Source organism: Trachypithecus francoisi, unplaced genomic scaffold (assembly GCF_009764315.1).
Source record: "Trachypithecus francoisi isolate TF-2019V2 unplaced genomic scaffold, Tfra_2.0 Lachesis_group10, whole genome shotgun sequence".
NCBI classification, from domain to species: domain Eukaryota; kingdom Metazoa; phylum Chordata; class Mammalia; order Primates; family Cercopithecidae; genus Trachypithecus; species Trachypithecus francoisi.
In genome coordinates this window covers 114,035,347-114,059,828 of record NW_022681455.1, presented here as the reverse complement: position 1 = coordinate 114,059,828, position 24,482 = coordinate 114,035,347, and the positions used below count along the sequence as shown (strand labels likewise).

The 24,482-nt window shown below is 43.4% G+C and overlaps 1 protein-coding gene across 1 annotated transcript in view; it reads right to left on the bottom strand.

Moving 5' to 3' along the window:
* HYDIN (HYDIN axonemal central pair apparatus protein) overlaps positions 1–24,482 on the bottom strand; it is a 388,294-nt gene that overhangs the window by 195,053 nt on the left and 168,759 nt on the right. Inside the window, 2 exon segments of the mRNA XM_033218949.1 lie at positions 12,969–13,282; positions 19,451–19,594. Of these exon segments, the coding sequence (XP_033074840.1) occupies positions 12,969–13,282; positions 19,451–19,594 (458 nt within the window).

Below are 24,482 nucleotides of genomic sequence, written 5' to 3'. Positions count from 1 at the left end.
ATGGAGCCAGAAGATTTTTTTTAGTGTTCTACATATGTCAATTATATTAAGCCTATTCATGCATTCAAATTGTCTATAAGTGTTGTTCACTAGGACTTTAAGCAATGATAGAAATATTCTCTATCTGTTATGTCCATTACATAGCCACTAGCCACATGTGGTCATCAAGGACTTGAGAAGTAATTTGGTTTAGATTCCAGCCTCATAGAATTGGTGCCCTTATAAGAAGGGACACCAGAGTGTTCTCTCTCTCCCTTTGCTATGTGATCACAAGGTGGCTGTCTACAAGTCAGGAGGACAGCCTTCACCAAAACTGACTACGCTGGCACTGTGATCTCAGACTACCAGCCTCCAGAACTGAGAAATAAATATCTCTTGTTTAAGTCACGCACTCTATGGTGTTTTGTTATGGCAGCCTGAGCTCAGTAACATAGTGTAATGCATTATACTTAAGTGTAGAAAATTCAACATTGCTTTGTGACTTAACGTAATTCTTAAATAGTAATTAGGCATCAGCCAACTCAGCCATAGCTACAGATGTCAGGGTTCCTCGGAGGAGGCCCAGGAACTGATGAGGCTGGGAAGAAGGAGAAAGAAGGACTCCTTTACCCTTTCTTTCACTTAGCATCTCTGTTCTGAAGTGATTGACATAAAAAGTGTTCTGCTGTAAAAAGCCAGAACACCACTGTGTTAAATAATACATATATATATGTGTGTGTGTCTATTTAAGAATTTGCTTTATCGCCAACCTGATTAATTTATATATCACATGTAATACATCTATTATATTCAATTATAATTATACATATATTTCCAGTTTATCTAAATAAGTGATATTCTTTCTCAAGGAGCAGAGTAAATCTACAGATCTTAGCTATTCGATATTGCCCTTCCTTCAGTGGCAGTGAACCAAGCTGTAGGAATGATGTCTAGAAGAAAAAACAATTCCACTCCTATGACACGGGGCTGAACTTGAATTTCCAAACCTGTTAATAGAAGGACAGAGTAAGAGGTTTCAAGCCCTTCTGAACAGATGCAGGATGGCTTCTCCTAGAGCTACCTACTTCCTCCCCTAAAGGATGATCAGTTAGAAGCTGGTGATGAACCTGTGGGCAGAACCTCATGGCAAGACAACAGCCCCATAGGAACAGTCTGCCCAGTCTGTGGCAACAAGTAGGGAATACTGCCCTCCTGTGATGGTGCTGTGGCCTCAAGAAAGAGGTCAATGGGAAAGAGTAACAGGAAGCAGGCTTTGCTGCCAACATGCTCTCTGGTGGGGCCTCACCCAGTTAAGGCAAAAACTAAGAGGATCCCTGAGGTTCCTGATGACTCTGGTATGGAGCCAGCCAGGCCAAGGAAATCCTCAGTTCCTGCCTGAATCAGGAACCACTGGCTATCACAGGCAGTTGGGGTGTGATTATCATTAAAAACACCCTGTAGGGCACAGTCTCAGGATGAGATCCCCCACCTCTAGCAGCTCTCACAATCAGGGACTCAGAATAAGGCTGGAAGCCACCACCCAGAGGCTCCTTCCCTCCACCCTGCACTCAGCCCTCTAGGGGCAGCAGGCGTCTCTTCATCATGCTGGGACTGATCATCTAGCCCGCCCAGCAGACCCCCATCAGTGTTCCCACCAGATTTCTTCACTGGGTAATATTTGCAAGGCTGAAAAGTAGAGGGCAAAGTGCTGAACTGTGGAACAAACAGTAGCTGTGGATTTTTATGAGCCTCTTGTTTTCTCATTCAGCTTATAAACTCTTGATGGGAAAAGACAGTGCTTCCTACTTGTCCCCACTTCACCCCTTTCTTTCCCTCTCTCCCTTTCTCTTGCCTCTCTCCCTCCCTCTCTCCCTCTCTTCTCTGTCTCCCTTTCCCTCCCTCCTTCCCTCCCTCCCTCTCTCCCTCCCTCCCTCCCTCCCTCTCTTCCTTCCTTCCTTCCTTCCTTCCTTCCTTTCTTCCTTCCCATTTTTATCTAGTGCTTATTCTTGGTGCTTCCCTTCCCTTATTTGGAAATTAACAGTAATAATAGTGTTTCCTAAATAGCTGCCATGTAAATAAGGTTACTGAGAATATGAAGTGAAGCCATCTTTGGAAATGTCTGGCACAGTCACTGCTTATCCACCCACCTTGTTCCCCATGAGCAGTTTCCATGTTTGTCTTTGGGGGCTCATCAATTTCATGCACAACAATAAGTCTTATTTATCTTTGTAGTCCCCATCGCACATAGCACAGTGTTCACGTAGAGTATTCAGAGAAGGTTGATTTAAAAATAGATATATAGTAATAAGATATACAGAAAAAATGGGCTTTGATATGTCAGTAGAAGGTAGTGGTTAAAACAGAGGCTTTATAGTCAGTCAGTGCAGAAATGGGGTCTTGGACTTCTCAAACGAAGATATAGAAGTGATCAAGAAACATGAAAAAATGTTCATTGTCACTAATCATCGAGAAATGCAAATCAAAACCACAATGAGATAATGTCTCATACCAGTCAGAATGGCGATTATTAAAAAAATAACATGCTGGTGAGGTGGAGGAAAAAAGGAATGCTTATACATTGTTGGTGGGAATGTAAATTAGTTCAGCCATTGTGAAAGCAGTTTGGAGACTTCTCAAAGAACTTAAAACAGGGCTACCATTTGACCCAGCAATCCCATTACTAGGTACAAACCCAAAGGAATATAAATTATTGTACCAAAAAGACACATGCATTTATATGTTCATTGCAGTGCTATTCACAATAGCAAAGACATGGACTCAATCCAGGTGCCCATCAACAATGGATTGGATAAAGAAAATGTGGTACATAAACACCATGAGTACTATGCATCCATAAATCATGCAGCAACATGGATGTAGCTGGAAGCCATAATCCTACGTGAACTAATGCAGGAACAGAAAACCAAATACTACATGTTCTCACTTATAAGTGGGAGCTAAACACTGAGCACACATGGACACAAACGGGGAACAATAGACACTATGAACTACTAGAGGGGGTAATAAGGGAGTGGGACATGGGTTAAAAAACTACCTGTTGGGTAGTATGCTCAGTACCTGGGTGACAGGATCCATACCCCAAACTTTAGCATCATGCAATATTGCCATGTAACAAATCTGCACATGTATACCCTGAATTTAAAATCAAAGTTGAAATTATTAACAAAACGAAATGGGGTCTGGGATCTGCTGTGTGGACTCAGGTGCCTGGATCCCTAAAAGCAGGTATTCATCCTCACTCTCTGGGGTTGCTGCATGACATGTAATGAGTTAGAATGACGCCTGACATGGTGGGTACTCAATCATTGTTATTGCTATTGGTCAAGATTATGGAAGCTTCCTCTCATTGCTCCCAATAGCTCCATGTTGAAGATTTGGCCATATACATCTGTCTACAGGAAATATTCCTACTTGGACATATTCTTTGTGCTCTGGAAAGCTGTTAAAAGAGATTTTCCCTAGGTAAAGATGTGAATTGTTCACACTGTACCGATGGTCTTACTCTAAGGCTTCAAAAATAGGCAGGTTGCTTTTCATACAGAAAACAGGAAGGTGCCTGCACAGCTGGTGCTTAGGGCTGCACGGTGACGGGGCTGTTCTGGGAACGAAGTCTGGTTGTGAGTTGCTTTTCCACAGTGCCTGAGGAGTAAAACAGCTTATCATGTTTCAGGGCATTGGTAAGGTGGTCTTGTTCCTCAAATACCCTTCCACACAGGTGGCACCTAATTTCATAATTAGATGTCCATCTCTTTGGCTTAGGACTAGCAAGGGAAATGCAATGGGCCTGATCAGTCATGAAGGTGGAATCTTGGTTCTTTGCTGCCCAGCATCCACTTGCCTTTCTCTGGTCGGGTACCTTCCATTTCCCTCTGGGAACTAGCCTATCTCTGACATTCAGCCTGGCTCAGGAGTAGCAGTAAGTTCCCCAGACCATAGTTGAGGGACATAGGATTCGACCAGAGCCAGTGAGTTACAGCAAAACCTTTCCCAGGACTGTACTTCCTCCCGCTAGACTGGAACCTGGCATACAAAGAGCTGGAGCTGCTGAGTCATCTTGCAACCATGTGCGTATAGGACCTGACTGAGAATGGAGAAAATATGGCAGAGGGCAGAACCGAGGGATGATGGAGGAGACACTAGGTGCAGGTGATGTTATTCAAGTCCTGGATCAAGCTGTGCCTGAGCTTGAACCTAGACTTTCCAGATGCATGAACCAACAAATTCTGTTTTCGTTTTTCTTTTTTTTTTTTTTGTAAGTTGGAGTCAGGATTACTATTGCTTACAATCAAAGGCTTCTAATGATATGGTCATTAATATAGGATCCATTTTTAAAAGGTTGCTTGGCGTGGAAGAGAGTAAAGGGAGCACAAGAACTCAATGCTGGTAATGTTGGAGGCTCTGAGTAGGTGGGATAAGGGACATCCTCAAGATGTCAATGTTTGAATCCCTGGAACCTGTGAATGTTACCTTATATGGCAAAAGGGACTTTGCATATGTGATTAAGTTGAGGATCTAGAGGAGGGGTGATCATTCTGGAATATATGAGTCAGTCCAATGATCTAACCACAGGTGCCCTTATATGAGGGAGGCAGAGGGCCATGCTCCTCCAGAGAGGGGAGAAGGGGATGCTAGGCAGTAGGCTTTGAAGGTGGAGGAAAGGCCAGAGACTAGGAATGCAAAGAATGAAAGGAACAAAGCTCTGGAAGTCAGCAAAGGCAGGGGATTTTCCCTGCAGCTTCCAGAGGGAGCAGAGAGAGAATGACCCTGTCCATACCTTGGTTTTGGCCCAGTGAAACTGATTTCAGACTTACGGCCTCCAGAACAGGAAGAGAAGAGATCTGTGTTGTTCCAATGGCCCCAGCTTGTGATCTGTTGCAGCAGCCACAGGAAGTTGCTGGGGGAGGGCCCCATTCCCACTGGGCTCACTCTTGGGGCTGTAAGTCTGTCATCCTGGCTCAGACACAGTAGGGAGAGAGTCAGGGAAGAAAGGAGGCTGAGGCGGCAGAAAATGGACTGTGGCCCCGATTCTGTTTCCCCTTCGTGACCCTTTTGCCCCCTCCTCAGGGCTGTCTTCCCTCTGGCCCCAAGGCTAAATGCTTACTTTTGGCTCCAATCCAAACTTTTCTCTGGGAGGTGAAAAAGAAAAACGCAAATACTCGAGCTCACAGCGTTCTGAGAGGTACAGAGCTGGTGAGGAAGACAGGGATGTTTATAGAAGGGACAAAAGCTTAGATCAGTGAGAGGCACCTGTGGCCCTTGGACCCTGTGAGGCTTCCCCACATCCTGAAATAGCCTCAGACTGATTGTGGGAGAAAAGATCTCAAAGTTGCCTCTGGGGTGCTCAAATATGGCCTGGTATCAACATCAGAGAGGCACTCATCTCCTCAATTTCTTCAATAACAAAGTGGCTGTTAGCATCCTCACCACATTCCTCTGTGGAAGGCACCATTATTATCCTCCTTCATTTCACACAAGAGCCGAGGTTCAGGAAGGCTCAGCCACCCAGCAGGGTCACATGGGGCAGGTGGCTGAGCTAAAGTCTGACTCGCACACCAGCACCCTGAACTACCTGGGGACAGCTGTGGTTTAAGAGTACTTAGTGCCTGCCCTTGTGGGATTCAATAAAACAATGCTTATTCTGAAAGAAAAAAATAATCACATTTTCCCTAAACATTTTTATTTTCTTATTGGGCCCTTGGGCAGAGCAAGGAACTGCCTCTAAGCCAAGGTCTGGCCTTATCTGGCTGCAGAGAGGAGTGATAGGTAGGGAGGGGAGGCCTACCTGGCCCTGGCCCCCTTGAGCCACACACAGGCCACGGTGAAGTTTGGCTAAAGCCTGGCTTTGGCCTTGATTAATGCAGCCTGGTATAAGGAAAGGATTTTCTACCGTTTGTTGGAAGTAAAAGGAATCTGGGTCCATCTGTGGTTGTCTAAGGACCCCAGAGCTCCTATAGGAGGACCTGTAGGAGGCCCTATAGGATTCTGGGGCTGCTTCACTTAGCAGCATTTGGTACAAAGGAAGGCACCCTTAGAGAACCTAAAAACAGCCACCAATTTGGGGGTGCTTGGCATGTCTCAGGGACATATGCATGTTATAGATACACTTCATTTAATCCTCATAGCAACTCTTTTAGACTACCATTTTACAGGTGAGTCAACCGCGGCACAAGGTCACATGGCTAGGAGCACAGCGCTTGGATTCTAACTAGCCACGTCTGACTCTGCAGCCCAGGACCCCAACTACCACTAACACACCACATCTTAGAAAAGTTCCACTTTTGGACCAGGAACAGTAGCTCACACTTGTAATCCCAGCACTTCGGGAGACTGAGGTAGGAGGATCACTTGAGCCTAGGAGTTTGAGACCAGCCTGGGAAACATAGCAAGACCCTGTCTCTACAAAACAAACAAACAAACAAAAAACCAGAAATCAGTCAGGTATAATTGTGCATGCCTGTAGTCCCAGCTACAGTAGTCCTTGGCTTGAGCCCAGGAGTTTAAGGCTGTGGTGAACCAAGATTGTGCCACTGCACTCCAGCCTGGGTGACAGAGTGAGACTTTGTTTAAAAAAAAAAAAATCCACTTTTGAAGAATAGAAATTGAGGAATGATGAAGACACAGATGGAAGCATCCAGAAAATGAGGCTCTTCCTCCAGCCTCCTTCCAGGGCTTCCACCCTCCTCTTCCAATCTCCATATTGGCTGGCTGGCGTTCATCATAGAAAAATCAATGTGAGAATAACATGTTCCTTTGCTGCAGGACTTGGCTCCCCTTAGGCCTTTGTATTCGATTTATTTACAATCTGATTTGGAAACGAAAAGCCAAAGCTGTCCGTGGAGACCACTTGGCCCACATGTTCTAGGTTCTAGCGCAGCCTCAGCTCCCCCGCTCTGAGACTGGGTAGAGACGCCAGCCAAGCCAGAGGCCGCTCGGCTCCCTGAGGTTTGGCTCTCTAGTCTGGCCTCTTAAAGGTAAAAGCTGGTTCAAGTGCACTGTTTCCTTGCACTTCTCTCTCACACAGGTGCCATGAAGCATGGTGTTCTTATCAAGCCGATCAGTTAGATCGAAGAGATGGACCTAATAAAAGGGTGGCTCCTGCAGCAACGGCTCTGTGGGCATGAGTGCCCAGCCCTGGCACTTCTTGCCAGCTTTCTCATTACATGCAGATGTGGGAGGGGGGAGACTGCCATCCACCATGGTTGACCCAGGTTCCTGTCACGGGCACAAACTCATAGGCTTCAAAGGCAAGGGCTGCCTTTTCCTCTTACCGAGGACTTATTTAGCATACATGTCCATTTTACTTCTTTCTTTGTTCTTAGATGTGACATGAGGGCCAACTTGGGGAAAAAATGTGTGCTCAAACAAGAGGGATGCTTTAAATAGATGAGTGAGAATTGCCTACAAAGTCACATGCACACACATGCATGCACACGCACCGCAGATGTATTGTATTGTGAAGGAACATGAGAGTGTCTAGGCAACCTCAGACCTGCCCAATAAAAGAAAAAGAAAACCCTCTCTTACACTTCTGTTTGTTTTGCTGACTGTAAGGCTTAGAAGAATCCTAACTGGGTAAGAAAGGTTAGTGTTGGTGTATATCTGATAAAAGTGACCTTTAGTCAGAGTGGTTTATGTTTTTCAGACGTCCTACACAGAGACAGTCTGTCTGGAAACCAGGTGGCTTTTTTTTTCTCTTTTTGTCTATTCTAGGTGACATTTATGCCTGGAACCTTTCTATTTGGCGGGTGCCAGGAAGCTGAGAGAGAGGAATCTCAAGCCAGGTATGAAATGATCTCCTTCTCTCTACAAATACCAAGGTGGGAGCAGCTGATTCACCAAGAAACACCCTTTGAGGACGTACTCTGTGCTGGGGACTGTGCTGGGCTCTGGGGCTCCAGAGGTGACAGGGCAGGTGTGCTTGCTGGCCTCACAGGGATTAAGAGATGCTGGGAAGATGGACAATGAGCCATAAGTAGAGGTGTGATGTGAGTCACCAAGGAGATGGGGGTACCAATGTCCATGATAGGGGCTCTGGCCTAAGGATGGGTCTTGGAGAAGGTTTTCCTGCAGAAGGATGGTGAAGCTGAAGTCTGAAGAAGGGGCAGGGACAGGTAGGTAGGGCTGGGGAGGAGCTTCCAGCAAAGAAGGGGGCAGTTGGACAGGAACAGCACTGGGCAGGACAGAGGCCGGTGTGTTGGGTAAACAGAAAGGTCGGTGCCGGAAGAAGAGAGCGAAACTGGAGTGGAACACAGGGACCAGCACATGCTGAGCCTTGTAGAACAGAGCACTCTGTACTTGATTCCAAGAAGCACGGGTAGTTATGAAAGGCTTAACGCCATGGCAGTGTCATGGCTACTGAGGGGAGTAGGAGCTCTGGTGCATGGCATGGAAGCAGAAAGCCCAGGTAGGGCTATGACCATGGTCCCAGCAACAGGCAATGGTGGCTTGAGCCAGGGTAACAGCAGTGGAAATGAGAATGAGGTTTTCAGAAGGCAGAATAGGTAGAAGTTGGTGGTGGATTTGATGGGGTGGGTGGGGTTAGAGAGAGGAAGAAATCCTAATGTCTCCCAGGAGAGCAGTGATGTTGTTTACTGGGACAGGGTGCTCTGGAGGAGAGTTGAGGGGTGGCAGGGAGGGAACAGAGCTTATGTGGAACACATTAGGCATAGATCACCTGGGAGGCATCCAAGGGATGTCCAGGAGGAGATGTCAAGAAGGCAACAGACTTGAAACTCAGCAGAGGGGGCTCGGTGAAGATAGGCACCGGGAAGCTTTGGCAAAAGAAGCTGACTGGAGCTATGGGGGCGCGTCAATTTCTAGGAAGAGGAGAAAGCCTAGGGTGGAGCCCTCCATCCTTCTACTCCAGTGGATTTGTTGCTGGCAGAGAACTGAGAAGTTGTTGAGGGGACAAGAGGAAAAGCAGGAGAATACGGTGTTCTGCAAGCCGAGAAAGGAATGTATTTCAGGAAAGTGGGGTTGGTCGCTGTGCTGAATGTTGCTAAGTGTTATCTTTCTGAAAAAACCTCTGTCACCTTCTTGATTACAAATCTCATCATTACCTCCAAGAAAGAGCGTTAATTCCTTCTGGAATACCAGGCCTCTCACACAGTTCTGCCAATATGCCTCTCCACATTCATCTCCCATAACTTCTCCCACCCAGTGAGGTCTGCCCACCAGCCACACTGACATATCCTCTGCCAACACCATGGTAGGAGCATGTCATTTGCTCTCCAGCATCGATTCTCCCTCTGTCAGTTTTTGTTTGGTGATCTACCCCATTCCCACCCCCTCCAGTCCATCTGGTTCTGAGATCATGATTCACAGCCTTTGGTGTGGGGCATGTGGGCAGGTCAACCATGATGAGTGCATCACCCTCCCCTGACAGTGACTGATGAGGAGTCGGGACAGAAATGTGACTCAGTTGGTCTGATCAGAGTGAATCTCCTGGAAGTTGTGGGAGAAAGACCTCATATTGTTTTCCAGTGGATCAGAGTATAAAAGGACATGGCCCCAGCAGTGCGGGCAGCCACTAGGTGATTAGGAGAGAAAAGCTAATCTGGGAATGAGGTTAACACATGAAACTGAGCAGAGCTGAGAGGCAGAGAACCTGGCTCCAATGATGACATTGTATGATCCTCGCTTTAAGCCAGGCCAGAAGCCAAAATGAATCTGGAATTTTGAGTTGTGAAAACCAAAGAATTTCCTTTCCTTTAATTTTTGCTTAGGGTCAGGTTTTCAATGACTTGCAACAGAGTGAACACATGAATTCTAATAGATAACATGCTTTTCCTGTTACTCAGAATGTCTTCCTGCCTCTCCATCTGGAACATTTAACTGTGGCTCCTCAGCGTAGCCTTTTCTGACTTCCCTGGGCACAGGCCTCCCACCCACAGAGCCCAGCATGGCCACAAGTCCACTTTGGTACACGTCTGCTTTCCCCACTGGCCTGAGGACAGGGGTCACGTCTTGTTCACTTTTATATTGCCGATTCCTCAATATGTGGCTCACAGTAATCACTTATCAAATGTTTTCTGACTGACTGTCTGATTGAATAAATGAAAGAACGAACAAGTTATAAGCAGAGGCTCAATATCAAGACATAGGAAGATACTGAAGAAAGAGAAAAATGGTTAAATAAATGCTTAAACCAATGAAAAATTAAGTGTATCATCTTCAGCTGTGGCCAAGTACATTTTCAAAATTTCATCCCTTTAATTATGAAAGTAGCCTCTCAAAAATAAAAAAATAAATGAAACATGTCCTTGCTCCCAGATGGAATAAACTCATTTAGCTATGTTACATCAGAATCACTTCACAAAATCTGGTATTTGAAGTGCATTAGGTGGGGTTGGCTGATTTTCCCATAATTATATTATCCCATCTACAGAATTTCATTCCAAACCCAAACAGTCCCTGGCACTTAATGAGCAGACTCCAATGCTCAGGCCCAGGACTGGCTGCCGGCTTCAGTGCTTCGCTAGGTCATCGTTAGATATCTACGGAAGACATTCAGAGCGAGCCATCGTTACCGTGGTAACAAGTGCAGGAGAGAAAAGGGTGACTGTCATACATAAGATGAGGATTATGGACAGGAAGCACTGACAAACCCCTAAGGAAACAACACAAGGTTTCCTCAGTTAAGAATGGCCGTTCAATATTCACATGCTAAAAACTGAGTGTCACAGCATCTAACAAGGAAATATATAAAGCCCATTAGTTCCGGTTGCCAACCAAGAAGAAAATGCAGCAATTGCTGCCTCCCACTATTTTATAATTATGTGTATGTCTATACATATACATAAATGAATCAGAACAGAAACCCACTGAAATATGTAAAACAGGCAACATGGAGCTCAGTGTTGCACATACTCAATGTAGGGTCCTACTCAGTCTGTGCTTTGAGTTTGAAATGCTTTTCAAGAAAATTCAACAGCAACAAAACCAAAAATAAACAAATGTGACCACATCAAACTAAGAAGCTTCTGCACAGCAAAGGAAAGAATAGAATGAAAATTCAACCTACGGAAAGGGAGAAAATATTTGCAAACCAGATATCTGAGAGGGTGTTAATCTCCAAAATATATAAGAACTCCTACAACTCAATAGCAAAAAACCACTAATAACCTAATTTAAAAATGGGCTAAGGACTTCAATAGACATTTCTCCAGAGAAGATCAACAAATGGCAACAGGTATAGAAAAATGTTCAATATCATTAAATATCGGGGAAATGCAAATACAAATCCCAGTGAGATATCACCTCACACCTGTTAGGATGGCTGTTACTAAAGAAACGACAGACAAGTGTTGGTGAGGATGCGGAGAAACTGAAACCCTGGCACACTGTTACTGGGAATGCAAAATGGTGCAGCCACTATGAAAAACAGCATGGAAGTTCCTTAAAAAATTAAAAATAAAACTACCATGTGATTCCGCAATCCCACTTCTGGGTATTTATCCAAGAATTGAAATCAGAATCTCAGAGTGACATTAGCACTCTCATGTTCATTGCAGCAATATTCACAATAGCCAAGATGTAGAAACAAGCTAAATGTCCATCAACAGGTAGATGGATAAAGAAAATTTGTTACATACATACAAGGGGCTAGAATTTTGTTCAACCTCAAAAAAGAATGAAATTCTGCAATATGCAATGACATGGATGAACCTTGAGGACGTTGTGCTCAATGAAATAAGCCAGTCATAGAAAGATACTGCATGATATGGTTCGGCTCTTTGTCCTCACCCAAATCTCATCTCGAAATGTAATCCCCACATGCTGAGGGAGGGACCTGATGAGAGGCGACTGGATCACGCAGGTGGCTTCCCCCATGCTGTTCTCATGATAGTGAGTGAGTTCTCATGAGATCCGATGGTTTAAAAGTGTTTGGCAGGGCTGGGTGCGGTGGCCCACACCTGTAATTCCAGCACCTTGGGAGGCTGAGATGGGCGGATTATCTGTGGTCAAGAGTTCAAGACCAGCCTGGCCAACATGGTGAAACCCCATTTCTACTAAAAATACCAAAAAAAAAAAAAAAAAAAAGAAAGAAAGAAAGAAAAAAAAAAAAGCCAGGCACCTGTAATCCCAGCTACGCGGGAGGCTGAGGCAAGAGAATCGCTTGAATCTGGGAGGCAGAGGTTGCAGTGAGCCTAGATAGCGCCATTGCACTCCAGCCTGGGTGACAAGAGCAAAACTCTGTCTCAAAAAAAAAAAGTGTTTGGCAGTTCCCCTCTCACTTGCTGTCTCTCCTGCCATCATGAAAGATATGCCTTGCTTCCCCTTCACCTTCTGCCATGACTGTAAATTTCCTGAGGCCTCCCCAGCAATGTAGAACTGTGAGTCAATTAAAACTTTTTTCTTCATAAATTACTCATTCTCAGGCAGATCTTTATAACAGTATGAAAACAGACTAATATACTGCATGATCCCACTTATATGAGATAGCTAAAATAGTTAATAAAATCAAATAATAGAATAGTGGTTGCAGGGGCTGGGGAGAAAGAAGAATGGGCAACAAGCATACAGTTTCAGTGCAGCAAGATAAGTTCTAGAAATCTGGTTCACTTATAGTCAATAATACTGTATTGTACACTTAAAATTTGTTAAGTTGTATACATATTATCACAATAAAATAATAATTTAAAAAATTCTACAAAGACTTTATTTTTTTAGTGATGAATTTCTAATGATCTTATCACTAGATTCAAAATTAAAGTGGGCTTATGGATATTGCTTTGTTAATTCAGTGGTGATTGGGACTTTCAAAGATGTTTTATCTATGCTTCCTGTTAGCAAATCTAGGATGGACTGTGATTTTAAGCTCCTTGTTAATTCTGTCAGTAATTAGTGGTCAAAATGGAAAATATTCATGAGTGGCCAGTACATGGAAAATAGAAAACCCCGTGAAAAGCCTGAAAGAGAAAACAAATGAAAAGCAGAGTTCTGAGAGAGTTCTGCACTAGGGGTACCTTATCTGATTTTCCTCATCATTCACCAAGAAGAACCAGCGAAACTTCACAACCAAGGGGCTGCAGTTGGTGATGGTAACGTAGCGAATGAGCTCAGTATCGTTCAGGATGCAGCCAAAATCCAGCTCCATCGTCTCAAAGCTGAGGTTGGGGTAATGTACTTCTCCGCGCAGGTCCAGGCTGTCTATCTGAGGGTGTTCCACATACTTAATTGCTAGAATTTCTTCTGCCACCCAGTTGTTCAGATCGTTTCTGTAGCAGGGGTCAAACTTGATCAGCAGGTTTTTTTCTTCATCAATTTCCAGTTTAATAGGCTACAAACAAGATAATGGGGAAATTACTAACTTTTGTACTATGCATTTCCACCCTGGTACATGAAACAGGCAGCCAGGTATTTACACATGCACACTACATGTATTTATGCACACACACAGATACACACGTATTTATGCACACACATACACACATATTAGTATGAAAACCATACATATACACATTCATATGTAAACAGCTACTGCATCTAAGTGTAGATACTTACGTATATGGATACACATTTTAATAGTTGAAAATGAAAGCAACGAAAATCTGGAATTATTTAAAGGAAGAGATTTTGATGAGTGTTATGTGGGGTTATAAGAATTGAGGAGTTGTAAACGAAAAGTCTACAATGAATAACTATTATAAAATATTCTTAACTAAAAATAAATCTGTTGTGAAACGCCCTTAGGCAAGTGGGAAAAATTCTTTGCTTAAGAAATTTTTAAAAGGGTTTTCTAAAGCACTGGGGGGTGGGGGTGGGGGGGCTCTGTAGAGAGTGACCCAGAAAGGGACAGATTAGGTAATTTAATTTCTTTTCCAATGTCAGCAATCCTAACTTTTAAGCACAGTGTCATCCACTTTCTGCTGTTTTCTATTCAACTTAAAATGACAGTCCAGAGCTGTACAGCATTTGTTCAGTACATTTTATTTGTTCTTTTCTGTCTTTGATTCCAATCCCTATGTGTTCCTTGATGCCAGTGTCTGCAGTAACACCTTCCCGTAGAAAGGCTGGCTATGAGTTGGCTTTTTTAGGCATTGCTCACTTCCCACATTTAATGGGCATGAAAGCCACCTCATGGTTTTGCAGCAAGTACCCTGAGGCAGTCGGGAAGAATGAACACAGGAATGAATCTGCTTTCCGTGCGCCTCATCTTTCCACTGGGCTTAAAGGATTCTGGTATTTAACTATACATTTAATGACATGATTAGATGGTTTTGGATGATAAAGCCACTCACTTCATTCAACAATCAGAGAGAGAGTAATGACTCTTCAGCATTGCCCTAATCCCAGCTGAAAGCCAGGCCAGCCACCTGGCCTTTGATCTTACCACTGGCACAAGGGGCTGGGCATAAGTTAGGACCCACCCCTGTAATCATGGCATCTGCAGCACTCGGTATCGCCACGCTTCATGTTTACATGTTTTGAAGATTGACTTAATTTTTTTTATTTTTTATTTTTTTTTTTTTGAGACGGAGTCTCGCTCTGCCGCCCAGGCTGGAGTGCTGTGGCCGGATCTCAGCTCACTGCAAGCTCCGCCTCCCGGGTTCCCGCCATTCTCCTGCCTCAGCCTCCCGAGTAGCTGGGACTACAGGCGCCCACCACCTCGCCCGGCTAATTTTTTTGTATTTTTTAGTAGAGACGGGGTTTCACCATGTTAGCCAGGATGGTCTCGATCTCCTGACCTCGTGATCCGCCCGTCTCGGCCTCCCAAAGTGCTGGGATTACAGGCTTGAGCCACCGCACCCGGCCGACTTAATTTTTTTTTCAGGGAAATGACATTATTTCTTTGTAGAAGTGATACAAAAATTTACATTATATATAAAAGTACAAAGAAATGAGAAATTTATCCCATATTTCACAATACATTATTTCTCAGAGTTATCATTTGGTAGATGTTAGTCCAGATGTGAGAGAGGAATAATAGGATTTTACAAAAATGGAATTAGACTACATTATTTTCTAAAAAACATCATGTTTGAATTTTTTCTCAAAAAAAAAACTTGAAGAAATGTTTCATATACAATGGATATTAATTCCTAAGATTAAAGGCTCTGGAGCTAGAGTAGTTAGGTCCAAATCCTGGTTCTGCCACTTATTAGCTGTGAAACCTTGGGCAAAATACCGGGCCTCAGTTTCTCCATCTGTAAAACAAGGGTAACAATAGTACCTGCCTCTTCTTATGAGGATATAATTAGTTAATGTGTATGTGAGGTGTTTCAGGGCAGTGCCCTGCACATAGTGCAAGGTATTTAAATGGTAGCTATTACTATTATCCCTTCACAATAAAGGAAAGAGATGGCTAAATGTTAAGCAGTTTCAATTTTAGACAACCTCTTATTGACACCTGGCTGTAAAAGGGAATGAAATCGGCCGGGCATGGTGGCTCACACCTGTAATCCCAGCACTTTGGGAGGCTGAGGTGGGTGGATCATGAGGTCAGGAGTTCAAGACCAGCCTGGCCAAGATGGTGAAACCCCATCTCTACTAAAAATACAAAGATTAGCCAGACGTGGTGGCAGGCACCTGTAACCCTACTTACTCAGGAGGCTGAGGCAGAGAATTGCTTGAACCTGGGAGGTGGAGGTTGCAGTGAGCTGAGATTGCGCCACTGCACTCCAGCCTGGGTGAGAGAGCGAGATTCTGTCTCAAAAAGTAAAAGGAATGAAATCAGTACACCCATGCTTCCCTCACCTCCCAGTTTTAATTGGCTATAGTGAATTTTAAAAGCTGAGGTTTAAAACATTCTGCTCTGAAATTCTGTCAAAGTTGTGTAGTCTCAGTTCCACAGTTAACTGGATTGAGTCCTCCTATCCGTCTTTTCCTCAGTTTTTTTCATTCCTGAGTACCTTATTTTGATTCTTTTAGATGACTGCATGTCATTGGCAAATTAGTTTTCCAACAGGGGTGCATGAGTGTGGAATTCAAAGATGCAAGGGAATGCTGAATACAGCACTCATGCACCCGTTGGAAAAACTAATTTGCCGAAGACACGCAATCATCTAGAAGAATCAAATAAAATGCTCAGGTATGAAAACATTTCCTTGCATCTTGAGCATCCCTGTCTGTTATCTTTACACTCAAAGTGTCTGTTACCTTTACACTTAAATAGTATCAAAGGATACTTTAGCTAGTTATAAACTTCTTGAGTCAACTTTCCTTCCCTCAAAACTCTGTAGTCATTGTTCTGTTGCCATGTGGCATTAAAGTGTAAGGCTGAGGTTAGTCCAAAATCTTCCCTTGATTGGTCTCTTATGCTTAGATGCCATAGAATTCCTTGGTTGTCAATAAGTCCTGTAACTTCACTAAAATATGTCTCACTCTTGAATATTCCATATCATTTTGTCCTAGGACAAGGCGAGGCCTTGTTTCTAAAAATATTTATATCATTTTGTCCCTGGACAAGGTGAAGCCTTATTTCTAAAAATCTTTAAAAAATATTTCATTGATATTTTGGATAGACAGAACAATGAAAAGCAAGTTGATTTTGTGCCCATCTCCCCATCTCTTACCTAAGCCAATAGTTTCCCTCCCCTGAGGAAACCAAGGTTAAAAGTATCTCATTTACCCTTGCAGAGATATTCTATGAACATAATATCATATTTATATATATTCTTTTATTTTTTTGCACATGATAGCATATCACGTACAATGTTCTATAGTTCAGTTTTCTCACTGGAAGATCACTCAATATCAGTGCATATGAAGCTGCTTCGTTCTTTTTAATAGCAGCATTTCATTCCATCATATTATTCTGCCACCGTTTATTTAACCAATGTGCTACTGATGGATATTAGTTCCCAATCTTTTGCTCTTATAATCAACATTGCAGTTTTATCCTTGTATATAAGTCATATTGTATATTGTGTTTATGTCTGCAGAATAAATACCCAGGAATGAAATTTCCAGGTCAAATGGTATGAGCATTTAAATTCTTGATAGCTACTACCATATTGCCTTCCAATGTACGACATACACTGTCCAGCGTGGCAAGAGACTGTTTCCACACGCCCTTCCAAAACACAGCACTAGCCAATTTTTGCTCTTTGCCAGTCTGATAGGTTAAAAAATGTATTTCATGGTCATTTTAGTTTGTATTTTCATTCATGTGAATAAAGTTGAGCATATTTTCACGTTTAAAAGCTATTTTATTTTCCCTTTTGTCAACCCCTGCTCTTTTCTTTTGCCTGTTTTTCTGTTTGGTTGTTAGTATTTTTCTTGTTGGTTTGAAGAAGCTCTTTTTAAATTATGTGTGTGGTTTTATTAAAATTATACATGCAAATGATATAAAGTGAAACTGTACTGTAAGAATTATTATAAAAAACAGTAGTTCCTGACCCACTGTGTCATTCCACCAACTCAGAGGCCACCGTTTCTCAATTCTCGTAGTAGGGTTTGTCTTGGAAATAATTTCCTTAGGCAGAGAGGTGGCCATCAAGCTGTGGACACACCCATATATCCGAATGTGGAGTGCGGAGGGCTTATTCTGGGGTGTCAATACTGGCAACATTAGAAGTGCTAGATTTCCCCAGACATTTTAACCAATTTCTTTGGAGAAGAGCACTATTTTTTTTTTTTCTTAAGATAAAAGCCAGCTGTCCATGCTTCCTGAATGGGGCCTGGTACACACAGAATCCCTATAATTGTTGCCCTCTTCTCATAATTATTGCCTGTGATCCCGGAGCTACTCCAGACCACTGGGCAAAACAACTCCTTCATCTTTTATGACTTCATTTGAACATTTTCTGAGATGCAGATTTTTTGTGTCTTCTTTTCAACCCACTCCCAACCTCATTCTATCTTCCAGAAGTTGGCTTCAATCTCTCATTATTTGGTGATGCCCATCCTCCTCCCCCTTTATATTACTGCTCTGGCTTCCTTCTCTTTTGAAAATTTCTACGTTTATCCTAGTAAGATCTCAGAAGGGGCTGGGCACAGTGGCTCACGCCTGTAATCCCTGCACTTTGGGAGGCCGAGGTGGGAGGATTACTTGAGCCCAGGAGTTCAACAAGACCAGCCTGGGCAACATAACAAGACTTCCTCTCTACAAATTAAAAAAGTAGCCGGGCACAGTGGTGGGCACCTATGGTCTCAGCTACTCAGGAGGCTGAGGTGGGAGGATCGCTTGAGCTAGGAAGTTGAAGCTGCAGCGAGCTGACATTGTGCCACTGTACTCCAGCCTAGGCAACAGAGTGAGACCCCATCTCAAAAAAAAAAAAAAAAAAAGATCTCAGGAGGGATACGAGTGGGTCTTGTCTACCACCCAGACTGAGAAAGGTGCGCATGTCTGAATCTTCCTTTTCCCACCCATTTGTTCTCCTGTGGTCTGTGAGTTCACTCTGCATCTCCTCTTTCAATACCTGCATCTTCTCCTTGGGCTCTTTCTAAGGACAGGCCATGTTGTCTGTAATTTGTGTGAGACTGTAGGGAACACATATTTGTGCTTCTGGTCTTCTTCCTTGGGTGCATCTCCTTGCAGTTTGTTTTCATCTGCCTCTTGCTTATAATCATTTCCTCTTTTTCTTTCTCCATTCAAAGATCTTGGCTGGTTTCGTCTCACCTCCTGCTTGAATGAGACCTATTCATTCAAAACATCTGTGGTGGAGAGGCGGGGCACAGCCCACAGCCTCCAGTTGGGTACTGTTGGGACACCCTGTCACCAAGTACGCTGTCCCTGCTCTCCCCAAAGATCCATCTCCTTGAGTGTGGCTCACAGTAAATCTCCTTAAGTAACAGGCTCCCTCTTCTGAGATCTCATGATTGCTGCCTGCCCCCGCCCCTTCATACCCCATCTTCATTAGCTGTTTACCTAGAGAGAGAGGATGAGCAAAATGGCATGTGGGGACTGGTTTCTCCTTCAGTCCTCCTCTCCTACAGTGTCACTGGCCCATGGACCTGACTTTCCCATTGGTGTCCTCACACCCGGCAAAGGATCACAGGGACAATCTTGAAGGGTTGTTTAGAGAACACTGAATCCCATTGCAGACTGGTGGCCGGGGTGAGTCCTCAGCCTCCTCCCTCAGCCCCACTCAGACTTCTCAGTATCCGGAGGTGGGCTCACTTGTCTGGGGACTGGACTTGGCTATTTTCTCATTTCCTTCAGCATGGAGATTTGGTTGGACTCGAGGGAGGAGAATGAAAAGATCTTTACTATCATCAGTAGGAAGTTACTGCTTTCTGTGGATTGGCTTCATTGGAATGGGCAGGAGAGAAGGGTGATTATAATGAGCTGAAGCTCTCACCATGAATGGCAGTGTTTCTACAGATTGATATTGGAATGGATTTACCACTCATTTTAAATTTTCTGTAGTCTTCCCTGTTTGCTTCCTGGATCCTTTCCATCTTTCTGAGCTGAAGTTGGGTGGCGTATCGTTACTCTTCTCTTCCTTTATCACACCCCGCCCCACCCCCAACAGCTTGCCAGAACAGCCCCCTATTAAGGTACCTCAGGAGTTGCCGGCAGCAGGGATTTATCAGTCTCACATATAAAGAAGGGTCCAGATGTTGATAGCAACAAATTCACGGGCAGGGTGGAAATGTTTTTTATGGCCAAGGGCTGGTAATCAGGTTTCAGGATACTGTTAGGTTTCTGCAAAAACAGAAAAAGATGAAACAAATCAACTTATGGTAAATACAGTAAGCTTTTAGCAACAAGTCTCAGGTTAATTGTTTAGAACAAATTTATTGATCTTTCTCTCTTTTTCTTTCTCTGTGTGTATATATATATATGCATATATATGTAGATGTATACATACATTTTTCTCCCTTGTAGAACTTTAGATTAATCATGTGGAAGCCGCGCACAGTGGCTTACGCCTATGATCCCAGTACTTTGGGAGGCCAAGGCCGGTGGATTACTTGAGGTCAGGAGTTCGAGACCAGCCTGGCCAATGTGGTGAAACCCTGTCTCTACTAAAAATACAAAAATGAGCCAGTCATCGTGGTGGGCATCTGTAATCCCAGCTACTCGGAGGCTGAGGCACGAGGATCACTTCAACCCAGGAGGTGGAGGTTGCACTGAGCCGAGATCACACCACTGCACTCCAGCCTGGGCAATAGAGTGGGACTCAGTCTCAAGGAAAAAAAAAAAAGATAAATCATGTGGAATGATGTACGGTGAACTACTGAAAAGTGGACCTACATAACCCAGACAACACAGATTAGATTTTTTTACCCCCTTGGTGCCTAATTGAGAAAAGCTACAGAAGCCAGGCTTCTGGATAGAACTATTATTATAGGGGCTTCCACTGTGTCATAAGACAAAGTCTAAAAAGTTAGTTATATCTTATGCATAAATCTAGCTATCATTATAATTAATAAAACATGTTTCCCTTGTATAATATTTTTCCAGGCTTAAAACACCCAATTTGCAAATATCTTGTTATATTGACAAAAGCTCAGACCTATTTCCTATAAACTTTTCCTGATAATACCAGGAGAGTTGATTTAGAAGCATCTTTTTACTCTGTTAGATATGTTAGATTAAATTTTTCTTTTTTTTTTTTTTTTTGAGATAGAGTCTTGCTCTGTCGCCCAGACTGGAGTGCAGTGGTGTGATCTCGGCTCACTGCAACCTCTGCCTCCTGAGTTCAAGCGATTCTCTTGCCTCAGCCTCCCGAGTAGCTGGGATTATAGACACGTGCCACCATGCCCAGCTAATTTTTGTATTTTTTTGTAGAGATGGTGTTTCACTATGTTGGCCAGGATGGTCTCGATCTCTTGACCTCATGATCCACCCGCCTCAGCCTCCCAAAGTGCAGGTGTGAGCCACCACGCCCAGCCCAGATTTAATTTTTCAACTCAAGAAGGCATCGAAAATGCATCTCGAGTTGAGAGTTTCTGGCTAGACTGGATTTTTCTCATTCTGATGTTGGGGCCCACATTATTTCTTGTATTTCCTAGAAAGGGGGTTCTTTAGTATCATCAGGGGGTGACCAGGAGCCTCAATCTCTGGCCTCCAAAAAGAACCTCCCTCCAATCATCCCCTGGGTCTTCTGACAACTCTAGCCTGTCTTTCCTAGGCCTTCTTGTTTTCATTTGCTTTTTCTCTTTGTGCCAATGTCAGTTAAACCCTTCTAATTTTCTACTTTGATATGACTCTGTCTTCCAGTTCTATGCCTATCACAGTCTCTTCCTGTTCCACTGTGGTTCCTGGGTGAGCTTGGGTGACCAGTGTCCCTTGGCTCGAGCCTCATGCCTTGGTTGTACTCCATGAGTCTCCCTGTGCACTCCCAGGTGACTTTAGGGGTTAGGTCTGGCATTTACCATGAGACACCAGCCTTTGTTTCCCTCCCTCTGATATGGGGTAGCACGGAACTGGACTCACCTTGCCTCTGTGGTTTGTATACTACAGTTTAGGGAGGGATGAAGCAGTACTCTGAGCCCTACAAAGGCTGCATGGAGAACTGTCCACCCCGTGACCTTCCCTGAAGGCTGCTGTGTCACCGCAGATGGCTTTGAAGTGCAGAAGCCACACTTGGTTGGTTTTGGCAAGAGGCCATTTAGAGGCTACTGATGAGAAGGAGTCAAGCACAGAGAGGCCATTCTATTTCAAAATGACCCCTTCTCTTTGAGTTGTTCGTCTCCCCAAATATCAGCAGACATAATGTGCTGCTGGAACTTCATGAAGAAAAGTGGCTGCTAGTTTCAGTTGACCTTTTTGATCCCACAGAGATGTGGTTTCATCTCCGTGGCTTATGAATGGTACGATAGTTATAAAGTAGACCAAATCTGAAGAAACAGCTATAGAAAAATTCTTCCCATAGACAGGGTTGGTATAATTATATTCTAATGTACCAAATCAGATGCACTGCCTTGAGCTGAAAACAGGGAGACAGAACAGATAATTGGATGTTATACAATTAAATCTGAATACTGAGACCTAACAAGTCTCTTGCACATGCTGGGTAATGAAGTTGCATTTCTTCATTGTCCCTGATGTGGATTAAATGTGAGCAGGAAATGAAAATGAAAAATACAGTAAGTAGTAGGACAGATTTCAAACTTCTCATCTTTGTGGGGAAAGAGAGAAGGGTGGAAAAAAGTAAGCAGGGAACTGTAGCTCAATTCACTTTTTAATTCAATAAGAAGTTACCACCATATTCAAAATATGTGCATATTTTAATCTAGTAATAAATTCAAACAATAGACATTTAAATAAAAACACGCCCACCCCCGCCCCCGCAAAAGGCATAAGTATATAAAGAGAAGAAAAAGAGCACTACCCACACATTTTTATGAGTGTTTATGGGCTTAGAGAAATCTAATAAGAAACTAGGCTGCATATTTAACATATATTACAACATCTTGCCCAGAATAGCAATTCAATAAATATTCACTGAGTTTTCTCCCAATAACAGCATTCAGGGAAAATATAAAGCCACCAACTTCAGTGCAGCTGTTGCCAATAAACATCTTTCCTGATTACTTAAAAATGAAGAATTTAAAATGGAGCAATAAAGCTTAATAACTGTAGCAGGAATTCTTGTCGTATTTTCCTTTTACATGTCTCATGGAGCTTGTTGGCTTCATGTTTAGCTTGGGTTTTAGTGACAGGAAGCTAAACTAGCAACGTCCACCTTCCCCACTCATTTGTTAAGCCATTTTATTTTATTTTACTTTACTTTACTTTTATTTTATTTTATTATATGGGTATACATGTGCCATGGTGGTTTGCTGCATCTATCAACCTGTCATCTAGGTTTTAAGCCCCACATACATTAGGTATTTGTCCCAATGCTCTCCCTCCCCTTGCCCCCGACCCCACGACAGGCCCCAGTGTGTGATGTTCCCCTCCCCATGTCCACGTATTCTCACTGTTCAACTCTCACTTATGAGTGAGAACACGTAGTGTTTGGTTTTCTGTTCCAGTCTAAGTTTCCTGAGAATGATAAGCCATGGTCTCTGCTGTGTCTTTTCTGCCTTATATATTGTAGGTGACTGATGCACCTGCTCAAAAGTTACTTGTTGATTTGAATTGAACTTTTACCTCACACCTCTCCTACTGGATCACAGGCTCCTTTTTTCGTCTCCTAGCAGAACACCTTTTCCATGGTGATAATCAATAGATACTAATTTGTTTTAATTAACAAAATATGATGGAATCCACTACCAAAATAAATGGTCTTGAACATTCTTCTGCAAACCTCCAGGTAGTGAAAGGAAGCCCAGTTGATTCCTCATGACTGGGTAGGCACTGCCACACCCAGAGCTTTTGTGTGACAACAAAGATCACACTGTGGGGCCGTGACTTAATGCTTGGTCTTCTCAGCAGGCTGTGACATTTATCAGGGAGGACTATTCTCACTGTTGTATCTCTAGCCCCCAACACTGTGCCTGGCACATGAGAGGCCTTAATAAACATTCCACTCAGCGGCCAGCATGATGGTTTCAGTGAATCAATCTGACCATGTCACTCCCTTCCTGGAAGTCCTCCAGTGGCTATCCGGAACAAAGCCCAAAGTTCAGATGATGCCTCCCAGGCAGGCTGCACATCGCCAGATGGACTTTTGCCATCCTTGGCACATTCTCTGTCCAAGGTGGCCTTTCCTAACTTGAGCCCTTTGCGTGAGCTATTCCCTCTGCCTGCAATTTTCTCCCCATCCCTTGTCACCAGACTAGCTTCTATTTTTACTTTGAGTCTCAACTTGAGGCACAAGAAATCCATCCATGACCACATGGACGAACAAGATCATGTCTCCCAGTACATGCCCTCCCAGCACCTTGCACCTCTTCCTCATAGCAATGTTTATAATGGTGACTTCAACAATTACATTTTAATAATTTGTTTAAAGTCAACCAGCTTAGCTTTGGTTATGTCTGTCTGGTTCACTAGATTTCTAGTACCAGCTCAATCCCCAACTCAGAACAGACATTCCTTACATGTCTTGAATGGTAATTAATTCTGGATGGAAGCATGTCTAGGGGCAGGTCAAGCCTATTGTGATATCTCCTCCACCCCACCTCTTCACTATCCTGACCCCCTGCCCTGAGCAGCAGCCACTACCTTCTCTCCCTTGTCCCCTGACTCTGGCATATACTGTCTGCCCTTATGTAGAGCCATTTAAGTTAAAGAATGTGAATCTAATACTTTAAGTTGATTATTCTCCAGCTTAACCTGTATCTCAGTTTCCTCGTGTGCATCATGGGAATGATAACAGAATCTGCTGCATACGGTTGCTGTGAGGGACTACTGGGTAAATGTATGTAACGAACATGGCTCCATGTCTAGCACATACTAATCAATCAGTGGTAGATATTCTTACTGATAATTATAATTATCGATAATTCTACTCCAATCCTTCCTCTGCCTCGAGTTTATTTTACCTGGTTAAAGTAAGATGATTGACTAAACTGCATATTCAGTGCACTGGAATACCACTTCCCTTAGGTCTTAGACATCAGGAATGATGGAAATAGAATTTCCACAGCAACTTACATGTCAAAGGATTGTAGGTTTAGATTCAAAAGTTTTAGTT